This window comes from Daphnia pulicaria, chromosome 6 (genome assembly GCF_021234035.1).
Source record: "Daphnia pulicaria isolate SC F1-1A chromosome 6, SC_F0-13Bv2, whole genome shotgun sequence".
Lineage (NCBI taxonomy): Eukaryota > Metazoa > Arthropoda > Branchiopoda > Diplostraca > Daphniidae > Daphnia > Daphnia pulicaria.
The window spans coordinates 18,120,591-18,143,206 of NC_060918.1; the positions used below are offsets into that span (position 1 = coordinate 18,120,591).

Below are 22,616 nucleotides of genomic sequence, written 5' to 3' on the forward strand. Positions count from 1 at the left end.
ACAGCCGAAGCTTACGAGTTCTCTGCACCTCGGGCTTCATATTGCCGGCCACTAGACTATATGAAAGGGCCTACAGTATGTCCCCCGGTCTAAAGTGAAGCCCAGGAAAGCGTAGCTTCGGCTGTCATCCGCCAGGAACGTGACCAGGAACGGCTGCCATTGGGCAGGAACCAGAGATTCGGCAGCTCTATGGATCGCAAGTAACAAGATTCTTATTTTATATTTTATGTTTATATTAATGAAATAAAAGTATACAAATGGTAGGTCAAATTCGCACTGCTTTTTTACTACTTTTTCACTACCTAATTAGTAATTAAATGGTAGGATTATTGAAGAATAAATTTAAAAATTTACACGCAATAAAAATTCTTGTTTAAATGAAGATCAGAATTCTTCAAATATATGAAGCATTACAATGAAATATCAAAAAAACAATCTTAGTTGTTGGTGGCAAGTAATACAACAGATAATATCATGAATGAAGGTGAATAATACCAGCAATATAGTGCTACCATTGACTTTATCGACAACAGCTGGGTGTTAAAGTCAGCCACTGTCGGGAGTATCCTCACAGGATGAACATTGAATACAAAAGAATGAAAAAAATAGAAAACAAGTGTTTAGAATACGAGGGTACTTTGTTTTGAAAGCTTCGATAGAACTATTCTCCAAAGCAATTACTTTCTCTTCTGAGAAAGACTAAAACTTATTGGATTCTCCAACGTTCCAACGCTGGAGATAAATGGGAACTTCCATTCCAGTAAAAGCTGACACCGAGCAATGTAGGAAGGGTCACCATAGTGAAAAAGGCGTAGAATGATATTAACTTGCATTTTTTATTACTGATGGATGGTATTCACAAAACATATGGTTAAAGGCTATTACAATTCAGAGAATTGGAACGAGTAAAAACTGACACTAACAATGTAGGAGGTGTCTCAACACACTTCGTTACCTATCACCAAAAATTATGAGTTTATTCAAAGAGGCGTAGAATGAATTTGACTTGCATCAACTTACTGATGGACAGTTTTCACACAAAATGTGGTCAAAGGCTAATACACATAAATGGGTTTACTGCTGATGGCACACTTAAGGCGGTAACGTGGTATGCATAGCAAGTAATCCTGAATAATGAAAAGACTCAAATTAAATGAGACAACACAATAAAATTCACTGTAAAATTAAGAATTAACGTCTCCTTTAAATTAATCCGTAAAGTGCCTTTAATTAAGTGTTCTTGACACATGCAAGCAATCAATGTTTTTCACAGTTTTGGGATTCAGCAAACACCCCTACCCCCAACTCCACACCATAAAATTGTAATAGTCCTTCGGTATACATACACATATATACCCTCAGAGATAATTTCATTTTATTTTTTTTTTTTAATATTGAATAATAAATTAATACTGCACCAGAAATGTTTTATTTTGGCTTCTAGGTTTTCTTACTTACGGTTCTTTGGAATAATAGGATTACGGCAATATTATCACGGCTTGGATAGACCAAACCGTGAAAAAAACTATACGTATCCCAACGGGCTATAATCAGGGTGATATAAGGATTCAAAATATCTACATCAAAACTTATCCTAGATGCAGAGTTGGACACCTCCTCAAAAAGAGATAATACCTGGCCAACCTTAGCCGCAAGGGCTGCAACACGATGTACAACACAGCAAATACGCTATTCTCCGCTAAATTTCGGCCTCAACACTACGCAGATGGGGAAAAATCACAAACGGCTCAAACAATCTCATTTGCAATGTACATCCCCACAAGAAACGTCTCGCAAGCATGGTCCCTCAATAGCCAAGCAAGTATATATTTGACTGGACTTCTAGCCTTCCACCTAGTCTTAAAATAAACGTACAAACTGAACGAATGTCCACCAAAAAAAGTGAATGTGAGTCACCATCCGAAATAACTCAAATCTTTAAAAATAATTGGAAGGAAAATCTCCTACACCACCTCAAAAATTGCCAAAAAACTTGTATTCAGGCAATGCTCAAAACTGGACAAACGAATTAGTTCCACTATAATAGAGTGATTTCGGTTTGCATATACAGACTAAGGGCAGGGCACAAATAACTCAACTTCTTCAATTATAGAGTGGATAAACAGACAAACCCTAGCTGTGGGAAGGGCTGCGAGGCCCTCAAAAAGCCAAATACATCCTAATTGACTTCCCAGCACCAGAAATTCACCGCCAAAAAATCCGCCAGTTGCTAGTTAACCTTAATATAAAAAAAATGTGGACACATTACTTGACTGAACCAGGCTCTGGGAGCAGAAACACCAATTTAAAATAAGGGACCCCTTAGCCAGATTCCTTCACAAAACATCCCTAGTAGACTTTATATAAGAGGAAGAGCATATTGCCATCCCAGGAAGGAGCAGCCAGGGAAGTCCACGAAGCTTTGATATGAATTTCAATTACCCAGAAGCCGTGTTGGAGGCCCCCACAATGAAAGAAGCAAATTACCCATTACTAAACATTTTCTGGTCTTGGGGATAGCGCGAGAGTGTACCTTTTGCTATTATGTAGTGGTGTTATGATGGTAAAATTTATACTGGATGGAGGTGCTCAGAAAGAGTTAGAGAAAGTTGAGCCTCAAGTAAGAGAGCAAGGTAGCTTTCAAGATGGACATTCAGCTGGCCTGCAAGATGAAAATCCCCGTGGTCTTCAAGTTGGAGAGCAAGGTGGACATTTTCTTATGCGAATAATTCATATTTGCTTAGTCTTATTTTCTTATCATTGTAAAATTTATATTAGATGGAGTTGCTCAACCAGGGTTACAGCAAGTTCAACGTCAAGTGCAAGGTGTTCAAAGAGGTCGACATCAGTGAGGTGCCCTGTGAGTCGGACAGCAAGGTAGACATTTTCTTATGAACAAAATTCTTTGGCCCTTATGGATAGCAATCTAATCTGAGACACCAAAATCAAATTTTGAGGGAAATTTGGTTTTTAGTAACCCCAATAGTTTTTATGAAGTGCTCTAATTTAGACATAATCCCAACCTTAGCCAAAGACGTCCTAGTAGAGGAGACGCCGTTCCCAGTTTGGACAGGAGCTCATAATATTTTCTTTTATCTCTAAAATCAAGCATACAAATTTGTTTCTTAATTAGCATATAATGTTTTCATATACCCCCTAGTACGAATCAATAATAAAGCAGGAAGAAAGACCTTAGAAACAGTATTTACTCCTTTATTATTACTGAATGTCCTTTTGTTCACTGATTGCTTCTGCTTCACCAATCTGCGTTGCCAGATAAAACGGCAGAAAAAATAGACCCCGAAGATCCCTAGAGATCTTATCTTTTCCAGGAAGATGTTTTGATTTGGCAACGATGCCCACTGCATCTCTGGTTAAGCTTGGCAGAGGACGTTTCTTAAGTCTAGTGTTTACACGTTTCTGTATATCGCTCTCTGAGTTTTTTTTAAGGGAGGGGGGGATTAAACTAACCAATTGGATTTAATGAAATTTAGTTTTCATACTCCATGTCAGCAATTGCTTATTGATGCAACTAATAAGAATTATGCCGGTTGACCGTCTGTAACAGAAGGGAAATTTAAACAGCTTTCTTTAATTTTGTTAAGGTTATTTGTTAATAATGATTTTGGAGATACATGATTTACAAGTCTTTGGCACCATTCTTAAGTTCAAGTTTGAGCCACTAACTAGTAAATACAATTTATCCACGTAACTTCAGGTATCATCTTCAATCGTCCAAGATATTTTTAAGAGGACGAGAGTGTAACGGATGAGATGAGATGAAGAAAATAAAGAGAAAGCAGTGGGTTAGAATGTTCCTTCATCTTCCAAAAATAAGGAAATAAAAATAAAAAAAAAAAGGGAAGAGACCAATAAAAAAAAATCTGGTTATGGCTTTATGTCGGGAAGTTTTGGAAAATTTAATTGGGTACGGCAGACGCCTTTAATCCCTAATTGCTTCCTTGGACATAGTCGGGGGACATTTCCCGTTGACGTTGGCTCAATTTCGTTGTTGGCATGACCGGAAAAAGAAGCCAGTGTTTTGTGAAGTGGACCAATTCGAGTATTGGTTCCCGTTTTACCTGGAGCACCATGGCCTCCAGATCATCCGGCAGTATCCTTTAGTTCCGGTTATACCTTCACTTCAAGGGATTCCAGGTAGACCTGGGAAGCCTCTTTGTCCTGTGAAACCACGCGGGCCCATTTAGCCCAAAAAGCCTTTCTTGACTGTTTTCCTTTTGGTGCCATCGTAGCTGGCTTCTGGATTCTGGAAAGCATTGAAAATCAGAATAATTGTTTGTTTTAAATTGTACAATAATTCACCCTGTGACCTTAGTAAATGTTTCATTCCATGTTTTGATGCATAATGCATTGCAATGTTATGTTGATGATGTTCCCCGTAACTCAAATTAGAATCAAGAGACTTTCTGAGTTCAGGGGAATTGTGGTAAACCTATTTCATGGATACAAAAAGATAAAAATAACACAACGAATCACCACTGTATGTTTTACCTGAAAGTACATTTATTACAAGACAGATAATTCCGGGTTACAACTCAACTCAAACTTTTCAGCCACTTCGACACTTCTGACAAAGACAACTTGAAAAACTTTTTACTATTCTACTCAAACTTTTCAGCCGCTTAAACACTTAGACAATGAAAATTTCACATTTTTACACTTTCTTTGACAAAAACTTGAAATTACCACTTTGACAATGACAACATGAATTTTTCCACTTAAACAGACAATTATTTGACTGACCGATTCGACTTGACTCTTTGACCAATTTTTTGACAATAGCTACTTTGACTGACCAATTCGACTTAACTTTTTGGACCGATTTCTTTACTTGACAATCTATTCTTCACAATTATTTTCGTGCTTTTCCACGTTCCTCCATCTTGCGGGGAAAAACCCCATCTGGCGGGACATTAATTTGGCGGGCAGCGGTAGCTGTATTAACGGGACGCGCATGCACTAGCGGACGTCCACCTGGCGGACGTTGGACGTTCTGTGCCCCATGTGGCGGGAAAAAGCTCAAGCTGGAAGTTGCGACGGGAGACTGAGCGGAATTTACGTGGCGCGCATTTACCGATAGCGGCACATCTTCGAACGAAAATGGCTTTTCTGCCTAAAATTAAAACAAAAATGTTTATAATTTGTAAATAAAAATTTAATTAGTAAAAACTTACATGTTTACGAAGAGCTAAAGAAACTGATTCCTTCTCCAAGAAGTAAACCAGGAAGGATCTCGAATCAAAATCCACCACCATCTCGACATCAATAACGGCGCCGCACTCCCCAAACATTTCCTAAAAAATAAAAAAATTAATAAAATGTTTCACAAAAAAAAAGAGAAATTACCCTGATAGTCTTCACATCACACCCTTTCGCCACATGTTTTACGTACAATTGGCGCGTTGAGTCAGGTTTTACAGTCGCGAGGAGTTTGTTTTTGAGACAAGCAAGTTCCTCCTGAACTTCCTCAAGCGCCGAATTTTTTACATTGAGGACTTTTCTCACTTTCAAAGCAACTACGTAACCAACGCTTCGTCTTCGGCCACTGCCGGAGCGTACTTCACCTTCTTTGGTGTCGACATTCTTGCTCCTCGAAAGCTCTAAACCAACTGAGCACGTTTCAAACTTCTCTGGTAGATCTAGGAAAGCGTCCTACCCTTCCCTCTCTACAAAGAAGAAGGTTACCCTAGCCAGCCAATGAAGGATGACCTCGGGGGGGGGGGACGAGCAACGAGCTGACCCTATTGCTCCTCCTACACGTCCTCGCCCTTGAGGTGGAAAAGGCAATGAGCTGACCCTCCACCTCCTCCACCTCTCGCGCGAGGAGGTGGAGGGTCAGCTTTTTGCTCGTTCCCCCTCGAAGGCGAGGAGGTGGAGGAGGAACGATAGGGTCATTGCTCGTTCCCCCTCGAGGTCATCCTTCATTGGCTGGATAGGGTCACCACCTTCTGTTGTGTTGCTCCTGTTCTTGTCGACAATGTAAAGAAGAAAGTGATGTGTGAGATGTGTAAGATCCAAAAACTATAATAATTTTTCAGTTAATTTCGGGAATGTAAAATGGGGACGACATCGAATAACATCTGTGTAGTAAAAAATGAAAAGTGATTTAATGGAATTTTCATCTATGGTAGTCTCATTACAATCTCGCACAACTTGTTCTCCTGCAAATTCATATTGGGTTCAAAAGTACGGAACAGAGACAAAAAATATTTGTTTGATAATCCAACATGCTATACGCTGCTGCCATACAATTACGATATCTAAAATGGAGATGAAGCGGTTTAAAACACAAAGTTTGATGGGAAATTAATCAGCATAAAGGGAAGGGAGGGGTGGGATACAAGTGATGTGTGGGATAACCAAATTGCTATGTCAAGAGAGTTCGTGTTTCTAAACATGACAAACGGGAGGGATAAAAGTTTGATCTAAAAAAAAAATTACATTTTATGTGTCTTTAAAAGAGGAAATTTGGAATGCATACAACGACTTTACTGAAAAATGTAAATAATTCTAAAGTGCATCAATGCAATTAATTTCTATTCTCCAATCGGATGTGCAGTGAAACTCATGGAATATTGTGGAAACAATTATTTCAACAAAATCACAATGATGAAGGATGTCCGAGAAGATTATGCCGTATGATCCAATTTTCCTACTTTAAAAACTCACCTTGCTCCCAGTGCACATTGTCCATAGACCATCCGACAACCATAAGGATTGATCACTTTCCAGTCCCTATTTGCATCAAAGGGCAACGAGCCACACCACAAATCCAAGCAAAGGAGAGGTGGAACCTAAAGAAAATAAACTGGGACAGCTTCAACATACTTAGCGAAAAAGAAATAGTGACAGGATCAGAAAACGTGAGTGAACTTAATCATTAGTTAACTGAGGCCATGTCTTGAGCAGAAATATTATCTCCAAGGTACAAGATATCCCACAGCCAACCATGGAACCCCCCGTTCCATGGTGGAACGATAAGTGCCCCAAGGCTAAACGGGCAAGGCAACCTAAGCTAGACGGAAGGCAATTAATAAAGTAAGACGCACGAGGAATCCGGAAGACCTCGCCGCCAACAAAAAAGAGAGAGCGGCGTGAACGAAATAACCATCAAGTTAGCAAAGGCAGAACACTGGAAAGTGTACTGCACACAGATAACAGAAACCACAACATCCAGACAACTGTGGACCAAAATAAACCTGATGACCAAAATAAGAAAATCCGGCGCACCATCCGTCCTAGTGAGTGAAAATGGCGATATTATTTCCGATGAGGAACAGAAAACAACATGTTTGCCGACGTTTACGTGAAAGTAAGCAGTGATTCAAACCTATCTAGGGAGTTCCTGAATGAAAGAGAGATATTTTGAAAGCAGAATATTTGCCAAATAAAAGAGGAAAGCCAAATCCACCTCGAACTCGACGACTTCTTCTCTCCATTAGAGCTAGCGGAGGCTTTGATGGGAGTCGCAAAAGACTCCAGGAGACGATAACATCACAGTCGCTTTGACCCCACATCTATCCCCGGCAGCCAAATTGACGCTACTCAAACTAATAAACAAATCAGAGGAAATGTCATAACCCTGCCTAATTGGAAGTACTCGCTGGTGGTTCTGATTGTTAAACCCGGGAAGCCACCCACAGAGCCGTCTTTTTACCGACCGATAGCCTTGACATCCTGCATTTGCAAGCTGATGGAAAGAATGTTACATAGAAGAATATGTCCTCGATCCTAGAACAAAATTACTCCCGGTGGTAGAATAGAGCGGCTTCTGGAGCAAAAGAGGCACCATCGACAACCTTATATGAATGAAGCACAGCATGCAAGGGGCTAAATCGAGTGGGCAGCACGTAATGGCGATAACTTTAGACCTAAAAAAGCCTATGACCTTATCTGGACCAACGAGCTTATCTTCAAACTTCATCAGCTGGGCATCAAAGGCAGAACACTGGTGGATCTGTGACTTCCTATCGGATAGATCGTTCGAGGTAAAAGCCGGAAAAGGCAGATCAGAGAAAATATTTTTAAGAAACGGCACACCACAGGGGAGCGTGAAGAGAAGTCCCCTTCTCTTCGTCATCATGGTGAATGATCTTCCAAAAACCATTCGCCACAACTAATCAGGGATGTACGCCGACGACAAGATAATCTGGGATCAAAACCAAAATTTGCCGATCCTCCAAAAAGAAATTGAAGTCGACGCAAGTAGGGTTTTAGAGTGGTATGCAAAGTTGGGTTTCAAATCATCGCCCAGCAAAACCACATCAATTGTCTTCTTCCTAAGAAAAGTGTCGGAAAAGATGATGGTGACAATTGGAGGGGCCGAAGTGACCGTTCAAACCGACGCAAAAATCCTTGGAGTAAATTTTGATAGAAAAGTGAGCTAGAAGAAACACATGGAAGAAGTGGAGTTAAGCTGCAACAAATCAATCAACATCATGAGAACGCTGAGCGGAACGAAATGGGGGCCCATCCAAGTCAGATGATGAGCGTATATTATGGTCTCATCCGCTCAAAATTTGATTACGGGACAGAGTTGTATGAGTCAGCAACTCCAACAACAAAAGCAAATCTGGACTCGATTCAAGCAAAGGCCATAAGAGTGTATATCGGCTTTCCAAGAGTAACTTAAAGTGAAGCTTTTTGGATGGAGGGAGTGTAGATGGCTCTTACTCTAAGAAGAAAATTTTGCAGCAGCAAAGTACCTCTTAAGAATCAGTTCCCAAAATGGCTTTCCAATTTCTATTGATTAGAGAGTTAGATAAAGCTTGGTACAAAAGGGAATGTAACCAAGAGTCCTCATTCATCACAAGAGCCTCCTGATTCTTTGAGGTAGCAGGAGTCGAACTACCAACAAACTCCACGTCTACACCAAACCACCGTGGTGGATCATGGCATCCAAAATCGTTATTTTTCCCGCTAAAACAGAAACTCTGAAGCAACTTATGCAATTCCAGATATGGGATTAAGAAAAAAATTTCCACTCGCGAAAATCGAGTCGAAGGAGGAGGGAGAACTTGCAACAATATATATAGCGACTAAGTGGGTGGAGACGGCAAAACGGCAGCTAAATTGCCGTAATACTGCCATATGAAGGCAAGGCCTCAGAAAAATCTCGTCTACCACAGCGAAAAAGACTTCCGCATCCGCAAAATGCATCCAGAGCATATGGAAGGAAATTAAGAACAGATACTGCAGCCTAACATTCGCATGGATCAAAGTTCACTCCAGCATCAGAGGTAACAAAGAGGCTGACAGAGCAAAAAAACTGACAGCCGGGCTCCCAGCAAAAATGAGCATCAAGCCATCGGTAACTACAAAAAAAGGGGATAACCGAGATCACCAAGAAAATGTGACAAAGGCAGTATTCATCGCCAAAAACTACCACCGGCTAGTTCTGCCAAAAACACTCCACAACCACGCTTCTCTGCCCAGTTATCTTTGGGGAATCGAGATCCAAGCAAGTGTTACTCTCCAAAGTTTGCCTTGACAAACTAAACCTTAACCAAAAGAGATTTCAGGAAACCTACACCCAATGGGCCCATGCGACACTTGTTGTAATAGTGAATCAACAGACCACGTATTGATGGAATTTCCACGCTATAAAGAAGAAAGAAGAGACATTCACAAGAACATAAGTCAGATAACATGCGAGAAGAAAAATCCCCATGTACCCTCAAACAAAGAAAACCGGAGAGCAGTGCTAATCATTTTCAAGAAAACGAGCCTGCAGGACCGGAGCAGCAAAGAAAAAAAAATAATCTCCTTGTAAAGACCCCTTGCGAGAATAAGCTACACAGTCTGATGTTCGCCTATGATATGGTTGTGGGTTTCAATTCCAGGCGATTTATCGTTTATTTAAACGAAAGAGAATCTGTTACTATTACGGAAAAGAATGGCTGAATGCAAATTTTATATTTGCCAAAGAAGAAATAAACGTAAAATGTAAGAAGCCGAGTGGCAGCCTAACATTCTTCGACGAGTTATCGCCGCAACAATAGGAGCGATTGGTGCGGGCCTGTATATTGCTGCTGACAAATACCAGATAATGGAGATATAAAACTATTGCGAAAATTATGTGCGGCGTCACATGTTCCCCAATATTTGCTTTGTTCTTGTCCTTCACGTATGTAGCCTGAATAATCCGACAGAACTTATTGTGAAAGCCGTCAAGTTCATCCGTGGTTTATTCAGCCAAAATGTCTACCAATAAATATAATGCAGTAGAAATACAAGATTCTGCACTTTTTAAAAAATTCAAAAATCAGAGTTCTACCTTAAATATTGATGCCATATAAAAAAGGTCTGTTTGAAGGAAATCATATTTCGTGTGTTTCCACACAAATTTAATATTGGATAGAATAGAATTCTAAGAAGCAAAATCAAACCGAAAAGGAAATTTTCTCATATTAATTTTTAAGCTTTTCAAGTACTCTTAAAATTACCTATGAAAATCGTCAATTCACCATGTCTAAAATCGGGTTTTTGACCGAAAAAGAAAATTTTATAGGTTTGTTTCTTTTTAACCAAAAAAATCATTACTTCTAGTTCTAGCTTGAAAGCTTAATTCAGCTTCCAAAATGTCGATATCACCATATTCTAATCCCATATATTCCCAGTGATCAACTTGGTCCCAATGAAAAGATTGGGTAGTATATTTTTTATAATAAATTTATACACTTTATTTTTTTTTCCACCCCAAATTAATTTAAGTGAATATTGATTATAACCAGTGCAATCGCCTTTACCGTCTGGATTCCATAAGTAACTGTTAATTACTAAATTTGATTTTGTAGCAATTTCGATTTCTGGAAGATCTTCGATTTTTACTCTAAGGTAGCCCTCGGTAGACCACGTTAATTGCTTTAAAACCTTACCCAACAAAAACTTTCGGATTGAGTTCCTTTTTATGGAAGCAGATGTTGCATCGTGTAAATGGTCAACGGGGGTTCATAGATTGTCCCTATACAGATAAATTAGTGTGAAGGCGCGATGTCACAATGCCAATTGTGTTTTATTCAAGGAGCTGCGGTAAAACGCAATTTATAACGAATTGATAAAATAACCTGCAAAATTTGAAGAAAGAAGTACGTCGTCTGCTGCTCTGTTGCCAGATTTGATAAAACACGTTTTTGTTTATATTTAAAAATTCAATTTTGCTAAAACTATATAAAATTAAGTCTTAATTCATGCATAAGTATGTATTTTAAGAATATACATTCACCTATTAATAACATGAGTAGAAATTTTTTTTGTTGTTGTTTCTTGTTGTTAACTTGTGAAAAAAATGTTAATATTTTCTCGACACCAAAAACTTTGGGATGGGTAAGTTTGGATAATAAATGTTATCATGGTATAATTTTAGCATAACTTTATTCTCCTGCCCAACTTACGCCCGAGAGCCTAAACTTATGTGTTTAAGTTATCGGACACAAATTTGATGAAACGTGGATGTTAGACTGCTCCATTATTTAAAAAGTAAGTAGAAATAGTGCTCATTAAAAAAAATCTAATTACATTTTTTCTAGGTATAAATGCTAAAATGACTGGACTATTTCGGCATATCATAATTTAGTCAACTAGAGAAAAATTGGGAAAATTTGATTTATCAGTGCCATCTGACGACAATTCAAACAACTGATAATTGAATTCTTTCTAGCCATGGCCTCATCATGCTTAAATGGATATTTACTTGTAAATAAATACCCTTGCTGGAAATCTGACCGCTAGATGTGCTATGTACCGACTGGGTTTAAAGATAAGGATGAGGGGCAAAGTTACACTAAGGGGCACATAGCTCGAACGCCGGCCTAGAAGTTAAGTAGGCTATGTTCTATCAGACTAACTTGGAATTGAATAAGACGGAATGGTGCTGTCTGGGTTAATTTTCAGTTTTTCTCAGGTTTCGTACTATAGAAAATTAAGTAAACGAGAGAAATAAAAATGATTTTATTCAAAATGAGGACTGGAATGAAAACATTTCCACTTTTAAAAGCGCCTTTAAATGGCAGCAATATTTTAAGGAATGGTAGTTCTTTCGGTAACAGATGTTGGGTACGCAAAATATTTCGATGGTAAATGATACACAAGATTGTCCAGTTTTATTTCTGCGTTGAACGGTAAAGTTTATCACTTATCATACTCAAAATAATCATGAATACCTGACGATAGCTGACGAAGACAAGCTGCGAATGGATACCGGTATGAATGCTTTTTAATTCATTTAAGCAAACAATATTTTTGACAAACATGTAGGATTAAGATGCGGATTACAAGGAACAAGTTACCGCTGCTGGGGTCTATGAACATTTCAAACAGCAGGAGGAAAAGAGACTGCAAACTTTGCGTGAAGAGGAAGAACAAAAAGCAGTGCATATTCTTATAGGTAATATCTTGAAATTAATTGTAAATTATCTTAACATTCCCAAAATTTTTACTTGTATGTTTAATATTGTACTCTTGGTTTTTAGCAGAAAAAGAGGTGGTGGATTCTTGCGACGAATCAAGTGAAGGCAGGACAACTGTACAAACTAATAGGGCACTAGGCAATCCCCGTGTTGTTGTTGAAGATGGCAAAATTAAAGTACTGTCAAAGATTGTCGTGAAAAAGACTGGACAGAAAAGAAAGGCTTCAACTGGCTCTACTCGGAAGCCGTCTGAAAAAAGCCCCTATTGGATTTTTCCGCCACTGCTGCTGTCAGCTGGCATACGACGGATGCATCCACATCCTTTTTCTTATTATAATGAAATAACGGGTAAATATTTCATTCAGAACATAATTTAATAGGACAAATTTAACTGATCATAAATCCATAATTCATAATCTCTCTATAGAAATAAATGACGAGGAAGCTGTTGATGTATTGGAGGAGGCTAATCAATATGGAATCGAAGAACAGGAAGAAGAACGGGATCTTGATAAGTGGGACGATACACAAACTGTGACACTGTTGAAAGTCTTTGAAACATTCAAGCCACAATTCGACGCTCCCTATTCGAAGAAAATGAAGATATGGATAAAGGTGGTTTCCATACGTTTGGTAAATGAACTTTTTTAATTTTTTTCTTTCGTAGTTATCTAAAGTTGACGACATAGCAAAAATGAAGAAATAGTCAGCTTTCTTGTCCAAGAAAATAGCAAACATGAAGGGGACATACCGTTTGCTCGCAAGGCCCGGAGCGTCGTCAAAAGGTTGGAAATGGTTTAAGATGATGGACGATATCTTTGGCAATGACCCAACTGTTGAACTGGACCATGTAACTGAGGTTGATGGCGGGGAAGTCTGAGGTTAAAGGCGAAGAAAACATTGGAGCCCAAGAGCAAGCAAAATTGGAGAAAAGAATTCATGGGGATCGAGAAGGAAAGAGTCGAAGCGTTAAAATCTTTGGCTGAAAGTCAACGCAATAAAAATAAAACGTTTGATATTTTAGCTGCAGCAATTGTGAAAATCGCAGAGAAATAGATTATTTCGGTTGTAACTTTCACTTAACAATCAAAAAATTTGGCCTTTCTTGCGAATCTTTTTTTTTTAATTTACGGTTAGACCAAAAAGGAGTTTTTCCCAAACATATTGTTGTTGCGATTGTCTTTTTTGAGTTTATTTTTTTAAACAATAGGGCTGTTCGACATGTTTTTTTCACATTTGACACCCTCGCGGCAACGGAGCAGTCGTTGGAAGCTTTCATCTATCAGAGAGCCTTAGGGTCAGACAAAGCGGGGCGCAATGCCTGAGGCTCTCTAGCATATTAAGAAGAAGAATGGTCATTTTTTGCACTCTCTCGCCCCCCACCCTATCTCCACCCTCTTTTGCCCCTATCGCAACCCTTATGTAATCGTCATCAACGCTCCGCTGATGTGTGTGTGTGTGTGTTCCCCCTCCGGAGGGATTCCGGCCTTTGCTAGTCCCCCGTCCTCCTTTGAATAGCGCGATCTGATGGCCGGCCGAGAGTCTGCTGGATGTTGTACTACCTCGTAGTTGTTTTCAGCAGTCTGGTTGTGACTATATTTTATTTATTTGTTTGGGTTGCGCCGTTTCTGCCTCTGCTGTGCTGTGCTGTTCCTATATACGGATGGATGGATGGGGAGGTCTAGCGAGTCTGGCGATAATTTGCGCGATTTGCGAGAATCTACACGAATCAAAACCAAATTAAAATTGAATTTATTCAGAATAAATCAATCGGCGGCGGCTGTTGCTGTTATTGACTTGGCGGCAACAACAATATCCGCTTTACGTATAAAAAACAAACATTTTTTATTTTTTTATTTTGGTTTTGTTTTTGTTTTCCCATTTTGTTATACAAACAAACAAAACAAAAAAATACGAAAAATATTTTAATCAACGCGCGTGCCCCGTCGTTCCGATTCGATCCGGCTCGTTTATTTTTCTCTCTTCCCCCCTTTTTTTGTTGTTGTCTTATATAACAACTCACCTATCCCCCTGACGGAAATAAATTTTTGTCTGGCAAAATGGATAGGCCGGGATTGTGTACATTATGATATTTATATTTGTGAGATTTTATTTTATTTTTTTCTTTCGTGTGTGTGTTTGTGTGTGACTGGTGACTCGCGTGCGTTTGCCAGTTACGTAATTTTTTTTCCTACTTTTTTTTAACGGCAAAAATTTTCTAGAGTCTCCCTTATCTTTACTTCCAAGATGAATGATTACTTGGATGAAGTGCTGACATGCTGCGTGTGTTTTGAGTGGTATAAATCCCCAAGACAGCTACCATGCCAGCATACATTTTGCAGGGTATGCATTTTGAGATGCATCGAAATTTCGAATGTTAACGGCAATGTGAAGGTAATAAATAAAATAATTAAACATTTCCAATTCTAATTTTATATTTTTTTTTTTAGTTTCCATGTGCTACTTGCAGACAACCATGGAAAGTTCCAGAAGAAGGATTCCCATCCAATATAACTTTACAACAACTTCTCGACTTGCCCAGCAACTCGAGAAGTTGTGAGGCTGTCCCATTGCCCGAGCCCGTGACCGTGACCGTGTTCGTGCCCGTCCAAGTGTATACAACTCATCTTAAGGAGGTTTTTTTTTTTTAATATTTAAATTAATGATGATAATTTCTAATATTTTTATTACAAATGGTTTTCAGCTACCAACATTAAACTTACCAGAAAGGCAGGTCCTTTTTGTTTCCGAGGCATTAAATCCGGGGAAATTCTTTGGACAATTTGAATTTGTCGGCACAGAAAAACCACTTTCTGTTGGACTTGAGGAAATGAGTACTGAGATGAAGGAAGCGTATTCGAAACTTGATAACCCACCCAAATTGTATCATACAACAGAACAAAGCCTGTTGGGCTACTACGGAGTCAAACACGATGCAACTTTTGGTAAGTTATCAAAATCTTTTATCGGTAATATTTTTATTGTTAATTTAAAATTGTCATTTTTCTTAGATATTTACAATCGTGTCAGGATTATTCAAGAAGATGGACCCGTAGTCAAGCTTTTATTAGTTGACCACGGGTCCACAGAGTTTGCTAGGCGCGACACCGTTTTGGCACCAATTTCATCTCTCATTCGCTTTTCCCAGCCTCCGTACGGCATTTTCTGTTTCTTCGAAGAGTTCACCAATTTTCCGGTAAATAGATGGACATCAATCATCGAATCAACTTGGTTGACGGTCGAGATTGGACAACCACAAGATGGTCTATATCCTGTCACTTTTGCTGGTGAATGTGTAAATGGAATAGTGGCCCAAAAGTTAAAGAAATACCAAGGTGAGCTAGGACTTCTCGAGCTGCCCAACAGCTCGAAAGTCAAGTAGGCGTGGTTGACGGTGTGGGTGTCAATGCATCGGCCACAGCTCCCGATTTCGGTGGAGCTAGACCGAGGGAGATAAGTACACCAGTTGATATTCCTGCTCCTCCACCTGTGCTGCAACCGCGCACTGACGGAGAAAATGTCAGGGAAATAATTTATCGTTTTTTCGCCCGCCACCTGAACGTGTTACCACACTACACAATGACACGGGATGCAGAAACCAAGGCTCATCGTGTGTCAATTTCCATTGCAGGTAATTAATGTGTAAAACAAAAGCAAATGTAGGCCTTTTTTCTAGCTGGGACGGCCCTTCTTCGTCTCTGTACTTTTGTTGCATCATGCGGCTAGACAACGAGTGCGGGTTCTCTCTATGGAGCTCGTGATCGTGACTCGGTCAGCCCTTTTTTGCGATGGGCCAGTGAAAACTGCGCTTGGCTCCCGGCGGAACACTGTCTGTTTGGTCGTCAGCTGTAATTAATCATCATTGGTTTGGCACAAAACGTGCAAAATTGAGGTTTTGCTGGTTTTTTTTAATTACAGATGTCTTTTCTGTTTAGACGTGGGACAAAAACACGAGCCGCCTTCCACTCTGGTTATGGATAAACAGCGTTGGTACACTGACCATAAAATGGTCACTCGCTTGTACGATGAAAAGGAAATGTAAGCAGTTGTCCGAAGTTGGTGCCCTCCCATATTTATTAATTGTAATTTGTTTGTTTTTTAGCCCCACCATAGGAAATAGCTAAGCGGGAGAGCAAACAAGAGCAGCTTAATACAAGCCAACTCCGTCGAAGAAGTAGATCCCCGCACCCTCAACTAACCCGCCCGAAACACTAATCGTGCAGTATGGTTCGAAAAAATCCGAACAGCGATTTTATTTTGAAAGCCACCTACCAACATTGCGGGAAACTATGTTTAACTTTTGTTATTTTCTTCAATTTTTTTTTCTGGCAACGTCGGCGATGCACCCAACAATGTTATTCCATTTCCCACACTTTCCCAATTTTGACAGCTAAACAGCTGTCGGAACTTAATGCCGCGAAGGTAAAAAAAGAGTTCTAATATAAGAGCATTTACCAGAATTCTGTAGGCAAACGACAATGTCGCACGTCAGCCAGAAAAAAAGGTAGTCAGTGTCAGAACTAGCAGTATTGCAGGCCAATCTTTTTAAGATTTCTATAAACAACTTGACACCAGTGAAATGCACATCCAAGAAATTTTACTCGTTCAGGTAGTGAGTTTTTGGCACCGCGCCAGATTGCCCGTTCAAAATTGGTTACGAATTCTTCCACGGAGCATTCCCCACCAACTATTTCGACTATCTTTTCAAAAACTTTTCTGTAGTCCCTTTCCGTCCGCCCAGACATGAATATAAAACAAATCGGGATCTGTTCAAGATTGTGTTCCTTTCTTATGAAACCATGGATTGAAAAAAGGTGTGTGAATGGTTGGTCGATGATTTTAAAAGTTCCATCGACATACCACCTCACAGCATATTTCAGTAAAGAAATTTGTTCTGCTGTCATGAAAATGAGATGACGCATACTCCCAACCAGAACTTCCCCACGGTAAAAATCATTCGGAATGTGTACATGTTGGATTTGGAAGAAAAGATCATTCGGGTTTTTTGCGAATAATTTTGACTTCACCTTTGAAACAGCTCTGGCTAAAACGGTCGGCTCCATCGGTTCCTAATTAGGGTTATTTTTAAGCGTCTCAACGATAAGGGGTTCTTCAATGTTTAAGGGGGGCTCCCTTACATTGTTTAGGGCCTAGGCTTTAGCACGGGAAGACAAAATTGTGTTAACCTTAAGATGTTGCTTCGGCTTACATGTATGCTTCCGCTTTTCGACGAAGTGGTTGCCAACTTGAGCGACGAGTCCTGGACAGTAATTTATTTTGGGCCGATAATTGCAGCGCCAAATGACCGTTCCACAATTTAGTGTATTTCGTTTTTCAAGTCCACGTTCGGTATCGTCGATGAGCATGGGATGACGTCTACGTAATAAATAATGCAAGTGTTATTTGTTATTTTAAACATTTTTCATATTTTATACATATTATATATTTTTTTTACTTAAATTTATTACCGTTTTCCAGCTGCCATTTCTAAATGCCACTTTCGAATCGATTTTGAAAAAGATGGAAAAGAGCGTGAACGATTGGCTGGTGGATTCCTTCGATCGTCGATACTGGGCTCCTGAGTTGGAACAGGTCTTTCAAAATAGCTCGTAAGCTCATTTACAGGACTAGGGTTCCTCAAAACGCTGCGTTCAAAATCAGTTGTCAGGTCAGGAAGCACATCAACTGGCGTTGAAATTATTGGTTGCTGCACAACGGCCGCATTCTATTTAAAATAAGTTTATGTTAATTACATTGCATTTCTTATCTAACTAAATATATATATATATATACTTACAGGCATAATTTCTACACTTGGAGTCATGTTTTCAAATGCTCCCATTCCATCTATCGGCGATATGGTCACACCCGTATTCTGGTTAATTTCAACAATCACCCACTACATCAATTTGTTTATGTTATTCTATGTTATTAAATCTTATTTATTCTCTCAACTTACTGGGCCAAGCTGCATTCTTGCTATCATCACAGGGATAGAAGCCTCAAGGACATGCAATTGAGGGACATGCAAATCAGGGGCATGCAAATCAGGGACATGCAAATCGGAAATATTCTTCGGCTTTTCGGCTGTTCTTGCCACAGTCACAGAGACAGTGCATGCAGCACATTTCAAGTTAAAAGACTCGTTGTTTTTCTTCATCAAAACATATGCAGCCTTAGAAAGAACTAAGAAAAAACCAACAAAAGTCACCTTATGCCACTTAAACTTTTTACGTTTTATTAATTTTACCTTTTCCAAGGAAATTTCCAGGTAAATAACCAAGATGAACAGGACTTCTGCATCCCACACAAGAAACAAATTGCACCATTATTTTGCCAAGATCAGATTTATTGCAAGTAACACAGATTTTTTGAGCCATGATTACACAACACACAGCACAAAGACACAGGTATTGACTGTTGAACCTGGAACTAAGTCTAGATTACTGCCCAACTTGGCGCCAGTCCCGTAGCGTTGCCGAATCGTTATCGGTGTTGCCGAATTATCAAGTCGGTTCGGCAACTTTTGCCGAATCGACAAAAACTGATTTGCCGAATTGGTTTTGCCGAATCGATATGGATTCTTATTTTACTCTACTATACTACTTTATTTACTAACATCTAACTCTTTCACTTCTTCATCGTCATCATCACGATCATCATCGGTATCGTTCGAGTAGTATCACAACATCGGTATCACAATCACGTTCAAGTAGTACACTAAAACCGAAATTGGATTTCCCATAGCTACGTTGGAGAATAAAGATAAAAACATTTCCGATTAACTATTTTACAGCAGAGATTTTCAACCGCGGCTGCGACAAAAGATTACGACGCCAAGGTTCGCACGATTCCGTAGTTACTTGAAGTGCTCCAAAGAAAACGGGGAAATACTTTGGAATCGCCGTAGTCACGTTTGTCCAAGGTCGTAAACCACAATCAGCTGGTATCCCCGTGAAATGTTCTCAATGAAATGTTCACATCCGTTTAAAAATGCACCGTCAACAGGGATTTGAAGGAATGCTGTACCGAATTTCTGTTTGATCCAGGGAAAAAGCAGGCTGCTTTTGGCGTACACCTTCCCTGCGAATTGCAGAACATTCCACTTAGGCATATAAGCCTATCTCTTCAATCATGACAACACCCTCTCCTAGCTCCACCGGCAGTTGCCCCATCTGGGCTAATCCTATAATTGAAATTTATAAACAGTTCAATTGATAATTGAGATGGTTTTGAAAACTGACCTTCGATAGTTTCAGGATGATTTCTAAGATCTTTCTTATTCCCAATGAGAATAATAAGGGCATTTGAGCATTCGTTCTTCAGTTCATTTGTCCATTTATTAGCAATTTTTTCTAGTGAACTTCGATCATTGATAGAATATCGTAAGATGATAACGTTAGCATCTTGGTACTTCAGAGGACGTTGACGATCATATAACGTTTGCCCAAAAGGCTTCCATAATTCTAATTTAACCTAAACAATTCAAAAAAAGAAACAAACAAATAATCAAATTATTGAACAATACAAAGCCACCAAGCAAAACTAGGTGGGTGTCAAACACTTTAATAACATAATGAAGAATACCTTTTTGTCACGAATGGTAATATTTACTACTCGAGTTCCTAGTTTTGTAGGCACGTACACTTCAGGAAATTTATCATTTTCAAACACAGTCAGAGGGGATGTCTTTCCACAACCACTAACACCGATAATGACAATATTTATATGCTAATAATATATAATAAATATAATAATATAATAATATAATAAACGAATAAAAATGTAATAGTTTACGCTTCTTCACATCTGGCAAGGCCAGATGACTGAATCTTGACTCCGTCCCTCTGGAACCACAGTATTCACACCTTGCCTCGCTCAATCCCTAATTGTTCGCACCCACTTTTTATGACTTGCCCTCCGTTGAACTTTCTTGTTGCTAACCTTGCCCATTGTACACCAAAATTCTGACCTTCCATTAACTTTGATAAAAATTTGTGTAGCACGCAGAATACCCATTCCCTCGGCGGTGATTAAAAACATCCGACCTTGCAACTTTAAATAATAGCTGATCGTTTTGGCCAGTCCATTTTTGATACGCGTACTGTGCAGGTGGTTGTAACGCTCTTCCCTAACATATTATATTAGTGATTGTCCCCTTAGCAAGAAAATAAACTTTTAGTTACCATCAACACGACTTGTTCCGGGCAGTGTATTTTGCGTCCTTCAACATAGGTCCAGCTTGTAGTAAACGCTTCACCGCATCATCCCGTCTCACACCACGTCGCCTGGATCTTCAAACCACACCCGCCGCCATCTCACCCAGTCACGGCTGCATCCCGCAGGATCACGAACGACCGCTTCACCCTCATCTAGCGCCAACCACAACTACCACCGCCTACTAGATCGCCACCGCCCTCACCTCGACGCGGTTACCCTCTTTTGTAACATGTACCTACAGTAAGTCCCGAAATTATTGTATCACCCATAATAGCTAGCATCGCATGAAGTCTTCGTACCCAGAACTGGTACCTGTCGGCCGAAAGTAGTGAAAGTGCTGTCAAGCCTTTCAGGAAACAGGTCGGGAGACGGGAGAAGTCTTTCATAAGTTTCCTTCCCCCCGAATTTTACTGGTCAGATCTACCAACCTATGGGACCGCCGCTACCAAGGCAAACCTCGCTTATAGCTTTCAATTATCATGAATCCCCCGCCCTCCTTTAAAAAAAACGATCCTAATCACTCAAGAGTTCCTTTTTACGCAAACACCCCGAGGGTGCCACCGGCACGTCCAACCTTCCCCCCTGGAAATCACACAGGAGTTCGAAAATCAGCAACTGGGCATAAACACAACCAATCACTCTAACTGGAAGGCATTGGGTGCCAGGCCTACGGTAACCAAATTTACAGTGTCACCACCAACCCCTCAAGCGCTTCAAGGGAAAGAACGAGCCGCTTATCTATATCTAGCGGGATTAGCTCAGCAACTCAAGGGGTACGACCTCTCACAGGAAGCAGAAAGAAGGGCTCTTTTAGCCAAAAACGAGACCCTTATCATCCAAGCCGAAAACACCCTGACCAATTCCTTCAACTCTCAAAAGTTCTTTCTGAACTACGGGAACCTTCCCATAATAGACGTCCCACAGGACGAATTGTTGTTCGAAGTCAAGCACCATCTTCTCCTTAATCATAGGGAGCTATTGACTGACTCAGAGCTATCAGAGGTACTTCGGGCACTTACTAATTACGCGACCCGAATTAGATATATCTATAAAATTATTGAAATATCTGGAGCTACAAACCAACTATTCTCCTCTACTGTCCCCAACAGCAATCACTTGAACATACTACCCCACCAACCATTCATCATATTCCATCCTTTTCCACAGGCAACAAAGCAGCCGTACCGTTGACAATCAACGTTTCTCCTATAGAAAAGAACACTTCTTTTTGTCCTTTTTCTCCCCCATTACTCACGTTTCGCCCTGTGAGACCACGACAGAAAAGGACGCACCTTTTGTCCTTTCTCTCCTCCACTAATAACGCAAACTCACGTACCCTCTTGCGAGCTTACGTCCGAGAAGAACCCCCCATGTCATCATTGGCCCACCCCCTCCATTCATAACCCGCCAACAAGGGAAGCCATCTCAGTAGACATAACAAAAAGTGCCCCAATTCGACCAACGGTCCCAGTACTAGAAACCACTCCAACTGGCATCCTCCCCATCACGAAAACGGAACATACCTCCAAAGCGAATAGGAAGGTAACCTTTCTAAACCCCCCCCCCCCCCCCCCACACACAATGCCGTACCAAGACATTTTCTATGAGATGTACTCTCTGGAATTAGAACATTTGCTCTCTTCTGGTCTTAGCCACAAACTCGCCGTCTCAACTGCCCTGGCATTAGCTCAGACCGCAGTACACGAGCTATCCTCTTCCGCACCAGCTATTCCGGCCCGACCGAATCCCACGTTCGTCGACCATTCAAATTCCACCACACCTGATGTACTCCCATCTACGCAACAAACAGGATCTCTTCCCACGGGAGGATTTCAAAGTTTGAGATCTATTATTCCTCTTGCCACTGCCGCCTCGTCGAGTATAAATTGCCTGTCCACTTTAGGCAGTAACAACAATCAGATAAATACCAACCAGGTTACCACCCCATATCCAGCTACCCAACCGACC

At 40.1% G+C, this 22,616-nt stretch overlaps 1 protein-coding gene across 1 annotated transcript; it reads right to left on the reverse strand.

Moving 5' to 3' along the window:
• Positions 1–19,534: 19,534 nt before the first annotated feature.
• Positions 19,535–20,381, reverse strand: LOC124342143 (ras-like GTP-binding protein Rho1). Its single transcript, XM_046795112.1, has 4 exons — positions 20,373–20,381; positions 20,016–20,159; positions 19,673–19,904; positions 19,535–19,614 (listed from the first exon to the last, which is right to left on the reverse strand). Exons 1-4 carry the CDS (start codon positions 20,379–20,381, stop codon positions 19,535–19,537), a joined length of 465 nt encoding a protein of 154 aa, XP_046651068.1.
• Positions 20,382–22,616: the final 2,235 nt, after the last annotated feature.

Excerpts from the sequence above, each read along its gene's own strand:
- LOC124342143 (XM_046795112.1), bottom strand. Across the intron at positions 19,905-20,015 it reads TTACCATTCGTGACAAAAAG|GTTAAATTAGAATTATGGAA; the intron begins GTATTCTTCATT and ends TGAATTGTTTAG. Across the intron at positions 19,615-19,672 it reads TCATCCTGAAACTATCGAAG|GATTAGCCCAGATGGGGCAA; the intron begins GTCAGTTTTCAA and ends TTTCAATTATAG.